General features: G+C 31.4%; 1 protein-coding gene across 1 annotated transcript; it reads right to left on the bottom strand.

The window, feature by feature from the left end:
* Positions 1-9,438: 9,438 nt before the first annotated feature.
* LOC131599385 (uncharacterized) lies at positions 9,439-10,628 on the bottom strand. The gene is made up of 3 exons (XM_058871761.1): positions 10,217-10,628; positions 9,850-9,967; positions 9,439-9,720 (listed from the first exon to the last, which is right to left on the bottom strand). Exons 1-3 carry the CDS (start codon positions 10,414-10,416, stop codon positions 9,706-9,708), a joined length of 333 nt encoding a protein of 110 aa, XP_058727744.1. The 5' UTR covers positions 10,417-10,628; the 3' UTR covers positions 9,439-9,705.
* Positions 10,629-10,839: the final 211 nt, after the last annotated feature.

Genomic DNA, 10,839 nt, shown 5'->3' with positions numbered 1-10,839 from the left:
ACTCAGCAAACTCCTTTCTAAGTGTAGCATTAGATGTTCCAAAGATAATATCATCAACATATATTTGACAAATTAAAATATCCTTTTTAAATGTTTTACAGAAGAGAGTAGTGTCCACTTTTCCTCTAGTGAAACCATTTTCCAGAAGGAAAGAACTCAAACGTTCATACCAAGCTCTAGGAGCTTGTTTCAATCCGTATAATGATTTCTTTAATTTAAAAACATGATTTGGAGACATGGAGTCTTCAAAACCAGCAGGTTGATGGACATAAACTTCTTCATCTATGTAACCATTTAAGAAGGCACTCTTAACATCCATCTGATAAAGAGTGATGTTGTGTTGAGTGGCAAAAGAAATTAATAGACGAATAGATTCTAACCTGGCCACTGGTGCAAAGGTTTCTGTATAATCAATCCCTTCTTGCTGACTATAACCCTGAGCCACCAGTCTGGCTTTGTTTCTTACCACTTCTCCCTTCTCGCTTAGCTTGTTTCTGAACACCCACTTAGTGCCGATGATGTTAAATCCTTTTGGTCTAGGAACCAAGTCTCATACTTCATTCCTTGTAAACTGATTGAGTTCTTCTTGCATGGCAATTATCCAGTCTGGATCTTCTAGAGCTTGATCAACAGAAGTTGGCTCGATCAAAGAAACAAGACCTAATTGACATTCTGCATTGTTCTTAAGGAATGCCCTTGTTCTGATGGGATCATCTTTCTTCCCAAGGATCACATCTTCTGAATGAGCTGAGGCAAGTCTAGGTGATCTTCTGACTGTTGGTTCTTCAGAAATCCTGAGATTCTCTAAAGATGCAGCAACTTGATCTTCTGATCCATTGCTTCTGAGACTGCCAGCTTCTGCAGCTTTGCTTCTAGGTTCTACTGCTTCTGATATATCAATATCAAAATCTGCAAAAATCTCAAACTGCTTTGGTTTTTCAAGACCAAGCTTATCATCAAACCTGATATTGATTGATTCTTCTACAATCAATGTTTCAGTATTGTATACTTTGTAGCCTTTAGAGCGTTCAGAATATCCAAGAAGGAAACACTTTTGTGCTTTAGAATCAAACTTACCAAGATAATCTTTAGTATTCAGAATAAAACATACACATCCAAAAGGATGGAAATATGAAATGTTGGGCTTTCTGTTCTTCCACAATTCATAAGGAGTCTTATTTAGAATAGGTCTTATAGAGATTCTATTCTGAATATAACACGTAGTGTTTATTGCTTCTGCCCAGAAATGCTTAGCCATATTGGTTTCATTGATCATGGTTCTGGCCATTTCTTGTAGAGTCCTATTCTTTCGCTCTACAACTCCATTTTGCTGTGGAGTTCTAGGACAAGAGAAATCATGGGCAATACCATTTTCTTTGAAGAACTCCTCAAAGAATTTGTTCTCAAATTCACCACCATGATCACTTCTGACCTTTATGATGTTGCACTCCTTCTCAGATTGGATCTGAGTGCAGAATTCAAAGAACACTGAATGAGACTCATCCTTGTGTTTCAAGAACTTTACCCAAGTCCAGCGGCTATAATCATCAACGATGACCAATCCATATTTCTTCCCTCTGACAGATGCTGTTTTGACTGGGCCAAACAGATCAATGTGCAAGAGTTCTAACGGCCTTGAGGAAGAAACAACATTCTTAGACTTGAATGCAGGTCTGGAGAACTTGCCCTTCTGACATGCTTCACAAAGAGCATCTGATTTGTATTTTAGATTTGGGAGTCCTCTGACCAGATTTAGTTTGTTAATCTGAGAAATCTTTCTCAAACTAGCATGTCCTAATCTTCTGTGCCAGACCCATTGCTCCTCAGAAACAGACATAAGACAAGTTACCTTCTGCTTCTCAAGATCAGAAAGATCAATCTTATAAATGTTGTTCTTTCTCTTGCCTGTAAATAGGATTGAGCCATCCTTCTGACTTACAGCCTTGCAAGACTTTTGATTAAAGATTATGTCATAACCATTGTCACTTAATTGACTTATGGACAATAAGTTATGCGTTAATCCTTCAACAAGAAGTACATTAGTTATGGAAGGAGAGTTACCAAGACTTATGGTTCCAGAGCCAATGATTTTGCCCTTCTGATCTCCTCAAAACTTGACTTCTCCACCTGGTTTAAGCACCAGGTCTTGGAATGTAGACCTTCTTCCCGTCATGTGTCGCGAGCACCCAGAGTCCAGGTACCATGACATTTTGCTTTTTGTCCTCTTTGCCGCCAAGGATATCTCTTCAGAATCTGATTCTGATGTAGATTCTGATCCATCATCTTCTGTAGCCATCAGCGCGAAGTTGGCCTGCTCTCCTTTAGAGTCTGATTCTGATTCTGATTCAGAATCATCCCATGTTGCCATGAGACCTTCCTTCTTATGAAACTTCTTCTTGGGGTTCTCCTTCTAACGTTTTGGACACTCGTTCTTGTAATGTCCAGGCTCATTGCACTCATAGCAGACAACCTTCTTCTTGTCAGATCTTCTGTCACCAGAAGATTCTCCTCGTTCAAATCTCTTTGAGCTTCTGAAGCCTCTGAACTTCCTTTGCTTGCTCTTCCAGAGTTGGTTTACCCTTCTGGAGATCATGGACAGTTCATCTTCTTCTTCAGATTCTGATTCTTCAGGATCTTCTTCTCTAGCCTGAAAAGCGTTAGTGCATTTTTTAACATTAGATTTTAATGCAATAGACTTACCTTTCTTCTGAGGCTCGTTTGCGTCCAACTCTATTTCATGGCTTCTCAAGGCACTGATAAGTTCTTCCAAAGAAACTTCATTCAGATTCTTGGCAATCTTGAATGCAGTCACCATTGGACCCCATCTTCTGGGTAAGCTTCTGATAATCTTCTTTACATGATCAGCCTTGGTGTAGCCTTTATCCAGAACTCTCAATCCAGCAGTTAGAGTTTGAAATCTTGAGAACATCTTCTTAATATCTTCATCATCCTCCATCTTGAAGGCTTCATATTTCTGGATTAGAGCAAGAGCTTTAGTCTCCTTGACTTGAGCATTTCCCTCATGGGTCATTTTCAATGACTCATATATATCATGGGCAGTTTCCCTGTTATATATCTTCTCAAACTCAGCATGAGAGATAGCATTCAGCAAAACAGTCCTTCATTTGTGATGATTTTTGAATTCTTTCTTTTGATCATCAGTCATTTCGCTTCTTGTGAGCCTTACACCAGTAGTTTTAACAGGATGTTTGTAAACATCCAACAGAAGATCCCATAGATCAGCATCTAGACCAAGAAAGTAACTTTCCAGTATTCAAAGTTTTCACCATCAAATATTGGTGGTCTAGTATAACCATTGTTACCGTTGTATTGCTCAGCAGAGCCAGATGTAGATGCAGATGTATTTGTTGAAATTTCACCAGCCATCTTTTACTGAAGCGTTTTTCTCTTCCTGAATCTTTTCTAAACACGGTTCAGTGCTTGCACCTTAGAACCGGCGCTATGATGCCAATTGAAGGATAGAAAAACACTTAGAAAGGGGGGTTTGAATAAGTGTAGTCTAAAAACTTGAACGATAAAAACAATTTGCACAGTTATTTTTATCCTGGTTCGTTGTTAACTAAACTACTCCAGTCCACCCCCACGGAGTGATTTACCTCACCTGAGGATTTAATCCACTAATCGCAACAGATTACAATGGTTTTCCACTTAGTCCGCGACTAAGTCTTCTAGAGTATCCTGATCACAACCTGATCACTCCAGGAACAAATGCTTAGACACAAGCTAAGACTTTCTTAGAGTATCCTGACCACCACGTGATCACTCTAATTACAACTGCTTAGACACAAGCTAAGACTTCCTAGAGTATCCTGATCAACACTTGATCACTCTAGTTACTTACAAATTAATGTAATCAATTCTAAGAGTATTACAAATGCTTCTGAAAAGCTATAATCACAACAGTGTTATTTCTCTTAACGTTTAAGCTTAATCTCACTAATATATTACAACAGCAATGTAGTGAGCTTTGATGAAGATGAAGTTTCTGAGATTTGAGTTTGAACAGCGTTTCAGCAAGTTTATTGTTAGCGAATCGTCAACCTTGCTTCTCATCAGAACTTCATATTTATAGGCACTTGAGAAGATGACCGTTGGGAGCATTTAATGCTTTGCGTATTCCGTACAGCATTGCATTTAATGTTTCACGCTTTTGTCAACTACCTCGAGCCTTGTTCACGCTGTGTCTACTGACGTTGCCTTTAATAGCTTCCAACGTTCCTTTTGTCAGTCAGCGTAGCCTGCCACATGTACTTTCTTCTGATCTGATGTTTGTGTATACAACATTTGAATATCATCAGAGTCAAACACCTTGGTGCATAGCATCTTCTTGTCTTCTGACCTTGAAGTGCTTCTGAGCGTGATACCATGAGAACTTCAGTGCTTCTGCTTCTGATCTCAAGTTCTTCTGATGCTTCCATAGACCCATGTTCTGATTCTGCCTTGACCATCTTCTGATGTCTTGCCAGACCATGTTCTGATGTTGCATGCTGAACCTTCTGAGACAAAGCTTCTGAGCGCTGATTTGTGCATACTCTTTATATATTTCCTGAAAGGGAAATTGCAATGTATTAGAGTACCACATTATCTCACACAAAATTCATATCTTTGTTATCATCAAAACTAAGAATATTGATCAGAACAAATCTTGTTCTAACAGAGTTGTTATAAAAAAATTTAAAGGTCAGTTTATTATAAAAGATAACTAAAAAGCCCTGATGTAATTATGCCTATTAAATATTTATATGTAAATAGATTACTTTACCTTTTTTACAAATCATTATTTTTGTTATCATTTTTTTATTTGAATGAATTTGGTAAATTAGTACAAGTGATTGTTTTCATAATATATTAATATAAATATTTTTAATAAAAATATTAATATTTTTAGTTTTTATTAAAACTATATAATTTAATCACAGTTATAGTCTCCTATTTCAAAATCAAATAGTTTTAATCTTTGTATTATTGAATTGAATCTTTTTTTTTTGAAAGGAGGGCCTAAGCCCAAGAACAAAAACAACTACAAAGAAACGCTCCTAAAAACATATTCATTCCTATTATCATCCTCCAAAGCTTGAAGTAACCAAGGAGGGGCTTCGCTATAAAAAACTGTTTCACCGCTAAGCTTCCTTCCCTCTAAAGCAAAAAGATGGGCACACCTGTTTGCCTCTCTAAAGATATGGTGAATCTTTTACTGCTTCATATCTTCTACTATTTCTCCATTTCTCCGCGTATAATCAAATAGTTAAAAACAAAACATTTAAAAAGAGTGAGAAAGTTATGCCAAAAGGGATATCACTAAAAATGGTTAAGGAAGTTGTTGTAAGACTATAAGAAGCAAATAATTCTGTACAACTATTTTTCTCTTTATAAATATGGATTAGTAAAAAGGACATATGTGTAGTAACAACCAAATAAGATTTCCAAAGCTTACAAAATTACAATGGGACAATGGAAAGAGCTTGGAAGACCAACCTTTTTAATATTAACTAGCGGGATACCCGTGCTATCGCACAGGGCCGTTTGGGTTTAATATTACGTGGATAAGATCTATCTTATAAAGTTATTCCGTATATATTTAAACAATACACATATTAATTGGATGACTATTGGAAAAAAAATTAAACATGTAGTATGTTAAATAAAATATATGAATAAAATATATATACATATATATTGTTTAAAATTATAAGTTTAACGTGTATGAATTTGGTCATTAAAAACAATGCATATAAGAATAATAATAATTGATAAATAAATAAAATAGATAATTTTGTTATGGAAAAAAATAATTAAAAATAATAATTGGAAGATACTCTTTCTAATTAAATGCAAATTTACTATCAACATCTTTTACGATTAAACATAATAATTGGAAGATTTTAAAATTAAATTAATATATTATTTAATTGTTGGATTTTAATTAGTAAATACAATAATTAAAAATATAAATACGTTCACATCTACCCGTGAATCCAGATTAGTTAACAAACCTCAGTTAATTTTTCTGTCATAATTGTCTCATGTTCTTTTATTAAACACAAATATTTATAAAATTTTATAGCATAAATGATAACATTTTATCATAAAAAACATTAACATTTTTTGATAAATTAATATTTTTATATAATTTACTATATTTAAATAATATTTTTAATTATGTTTAGTATATTACTATAAGTTTAAAAAGAAAAATAAATGTAATAACAACAACCTCCTAAATTTTGAATACTAAAACTAAAATTATATTTAAAAAATTAAATGCTTAAATATTAAAGTAAAATTTTGAATATCAATTTCAGAATACAAAATATATAAATTTATTATGTATAATGCCTTTTTAAGTTATAAATATAGAAATAAATGATGAATAGAAAGTTATAAATATGGATTAAAAAGGAATGTATAGATCAAAAAAATAAAATAAAAATTTATGTTAAATTAATTAGTAAATAAAAAATATAAAAATATTTAAGTGGTTATATGGAAAAATTTAAATATCCTCAATAAATGAATAAAATATTTATTGCAGTAATAAGGGACATGTACAAATATCATAAAGTGATTGATTTATGCATAGAAAAGTATAACGTGGGAATTTTAATTTATTATATAGTCATAAACCATAGCATGGGTTGGTTTTTAATTTATTGTATAATCATAAACCATAAGATGGTTTGGTTTTCAATTTAATAATAAAATTTTATAAGGGGACAACTTCTCTACCCATCACAAAAAATTGGGTAGTGTACCTTCAACCAATCACATGATTCCATCTCATTTAACACATTTAATTATTTATTAAAATACTACAAATATTTATTATTTTCAAAACATTTTACAAATGAGGTAACCTTACCCAACTTTTTAAGTTGGGTAAATAAGAATTCACCAAAGTCTACCATAAATGCAATTTAACCATAATTATTGTAATTATTATTTAATTGCCTTTAACATATATAAAAATAAAAATATGAATAGAAATAAAAATTGGATCTCTGTCTTAGTTTTAAGTCTTTCTGTCTTCCCATTTGATCTTTTAAATTAAATTGCAAGTGAGAAAGATAGCATATATATAAAAATAAAAATATGAATAGAAATAAAAATTGGATCTCTGTCTTAGTTTTAAGTCTTTCTGTCTTCCCATTTGATCTTTTAAATTAAATTGCAAGTGAGAAAGATAGCATTAATAGCTATAGGAATCTTTTCGTCTTCCCATATGATCTTTTAAATTAAATTGCTTTAAACAACGAAAAATTAAATTTATATTGAAAAGTGAGAAAGATAAATAGCTATAGGAATTTGTATTTTTTTTTTATTGTTTCAAATCCTAATGATTTATTTAACAAAAAGAGATTTTAAATGGAACTTCAAAAATGTATTGGAACATCGTATAATATATTAACAAAATTAGAAAAGTTAAAGATTTACTTGGTATGTATAAAAAGGCTAAAGCGATCTATAATAAAAAAATGGAGAGAATAATTATGGAATTATTTGTATTTTAATTTAGTAATAATAATTACATTCGATAATAAAATTTCTTAAAGTCTACATTAAATAATAACTTGAACATTATTATTGTAATTATCATTTAAGAGGAATTATTTAATTTTCAATCTATTAATAATAATTACATTCAATAATAAAATTTCTTAAAGTCTACATTAAATGATAATTTGAGCATTATTATTGTAATTATCATTTAACTACCTAAAAAAATTGGGTTTCCACTTTTCATCGCCGTATAACCTTTCAAATTAATTGAATTGAGCAGTAAAAGTTGACTTTTAATAGTTATAATAGATCTCCATTTTTATTGTTTCAAAAATGTTATATAATAAATAAAGGAAAAATTAAAGGTAGCGAAAATAAATCATTTTGAGAAAAAAAGTTTTAACATATAAAAATAAGGATTTTGAAAAAATATTAATTAAAATAAAATAAGTATTGTACGGGGCCGTTTGGGCGAAGTTTCACATTACTTATATTCAAATATCACTTGTAAAGTTCTTTTATATAAATCAGTAACAAAAGAAATAATTAAAAGATCAATCACTGGTATCCGTTCACATCTACTCGTCAATTCAGATGAGTTAACAAACTCCAGTTGAATCCAAATGAGTTAATTCTAAAAATTTATTAAATCTATTTGAGATATTAGCCCATTTTCCCAAATTTTAATAATAATAATAATAATAATAATAATAATAATAATTAAAAATAAAATAAGATAAGAAAAATGGGACATAGGAGGGTTTGTTTGACTAAAAAGGGAAAGTTGGTTTTCAAAATTTTGCAAATCCTCTCCTCTATAGACATGTGGTTCTCGTTTTCTTAAATATTTAATTTTATATCTCTTTCAAAAATCCAATTCATTTTTTTCACATGATTTTTTATTAAAGAAAATTTATTATTTATTATTTTTAATTTTTAATATAATTTATTATTTATTATTTATAATTTCAAATATCCTTCTACAGTTAATTAACCTCTTTTTATTTTATCAAATCCATTGACCTATTTGAAGTATTAAAACATGAAGGTGCAAAAACAATACATAACCAACCATAAATTTAAAACATGCAAATAAAAAAATGCATTTGTATTTTGTCAAAATAAAATAATAATCCAGTGATATAGTGATCTTAAATAAATTAATGAATTAAATTAAAATTATCTTAAATAAACTCTCTTATTTTAATTATACATAGTAGTCTCAAAATAAAAGTTATATATGAAACTATTATTTTAGGTAAATTATGTTTGATACATAATTTATTTTTAAATTAATAACAATTATAAATATCTTTAATAACTTTGATTTTATGCATTTATTACTATCACAATCAATAAATGGCTCTTATAATATTTAATGATAAGAAATAAAATAAAATAAAGTAAATCAAATAAATTGATTGGTCTTTATTAGCTACACTAAGATAATTGCGGACAACTTCCATGGCTAATTGATGAGCATTCTTGTTTTGAAGCTTAGCTAACCCATCCATTTCTTCGTGGTAAAATGCTTCAGTTGATGGCGTGCTGGTGCTAGTACTGGACCCTCTCATTTTTTAATAAACTCTTTCCGCTTCTAAAATCCCTATAAACAGAGACACACCAATCACTTTAATGCACCAATAATTTGAAAAAAGAAAACTAAAAAGAAAGCTCCGAGATGAAATAAAAATTACAGTGAAAAAACCAACTAATTAGCATATGAATTCAGTATAGTCAACAAAAGTTATAGATCTTCATCTTTGATGCTCCATCTTCAGAACTTACCTTTCATCACCACTTGAAAAATTTCCAACACATAATTTGACAACTATAAAATGGAATCAAGTAGACATGGTATTTGGTTTACTTATTTTTTTAAAAGTCAAATAGCAAGTAATTAGCCCGTGCCATTGAAGAAGTAAGTTCTGTGATTGTTAACCCAACTGCACATGTTGGAAATTAAACATGAAATAAAGTATTAAACACATGACCAAAATAAGGAGTAACTAAACTTATGCACATACTAAATCTAATAAAACCATGTGCAAATTCCCCACTATAGGAGTACAGATATGAGTTGAATCAATCTGAATCAAAATGCTAACTATAGTTTTTGTCCATAGTTTATATACCAACACCTGAATATATTATAATATAAGTACTGTCTCTTAATATTTGAGGGTTTTACAGCACCATGTCCTGAAAATCCCACAAAACATGCACTGATAGTCACGGATCTTCAACAATATACAATTTGGAGAGTAGGAGAATAATTCTGGAATACATCAGTCAAGACATTCAAAGCATAAAGTGATTCAGTTGAAGTACCTGCGGAATTTTGTTTGAAAGATTGTATGCCTTCCTATTAACAACGCAGGGAGGTTTGGCCTCAAACCCATCATAAAATTCTACAGATGCAGCTGCTTGAAGAATCTGGAATCGGCCACTACAAAATGGTTGTCATCATATGAAATTTCATGTTAATAAAATTAAAAATTTCATGGAACTAAATTGTTGGCATCTGCAGGTTTCATACAATAATTGTAATAAATTTCACAATTGATTAACGCTGGCCGTTACAAGTCATACGCATAACATCTTCTATTCTAAATTATTTCTAAGCAAATGCAACAATTGAATCCATCAAAGGAAATTTAAGAAAGAAGGTATTTATGAAAAAAAGAAGAGTACACACCTCCAAGCACGAATTGAAGAGGGAAAATATTTACCATCATGATTGAAGTTTTCAGGAATACTCTGAATCTTGTTTTCTTCCCTATTAAATCCGTTGCACTCGGTAGCAACATCAATAGAGAAAACAGAAAGCAAAAGGGAAAATAATAAGATAGAGATAATTGAACAATTTTCATTCATCTGTTCAAGTAATAACATCATACACAATTATACATCATGAATCTAACAGATAAGTGACCGGAAACGATTATGGTGGTGGCTGTAATGGAAATGAGTGCAGAAGATTTCGGTGATGACATCCGAGTGGCGAAGGGAAGTCTCACGGGAGCAGATTCAGAGGTGGTTTGCAACGGCTGCGCTTTTGAAGTTGGTGATGGAATCAGTGCGGTTTCGTGTTTTTGCATTAGGGTTTGTGTCCCTGTTAGCTGAAGACTTCGTTTTGCAAACATGGTCCTTCGAAGGATAAAAACTCGAAGGAAGGATGGTTACTGATGACCATCTTTGAAGATAAAAATGGCTCCTGATGGCCATGCTTCGAGAATGAAGATTTCTAAGTTATAACGAAGATAGTGAATGCTGAAGCTAGTAGGAGTATATGTCTTCGAAGACTTAGACAGATTTCGT

Source organism: Vicia villosa, linkage group LG4 (assembly GCF_029867415.1).
Source record: "Vicia villosa cultivar HV-30 ecotype Madison, WI linkage group LG4, Vvil1.0, whole genome shotgun sequence".
Taxonomy (NCBI): domain Eukaryota; kingdom Viridiplantae; phylum Streptophyta; class Magnoliopsida; order Fabales; family Fabaceae; genus Vicia; species Vicia villosa.
Note: the sequence above shows the minus strand (reverse complement) of the source record. Positions and strands in the feature narration are given on the sequence as shown.

What these genes read in the sequence shown, in the direction of transcription:
- LOC131599385 (XM_058871761.1), bottom strand. Translation starts at nt 10,416, where the DNA reads ATGATGTTATTACTTGAACAGATGAATGAAAATTGTTCAATTATCTCT. An exon ending in TCTTCAATTCGTGCTTGGAG is followed by an intron (nt 9,968 to 10,216) that starts GTGTGTACTCTT and finishes ACCATTTTGTAG; the next exon opens with TGGCCGATTCCAGATTCTTC.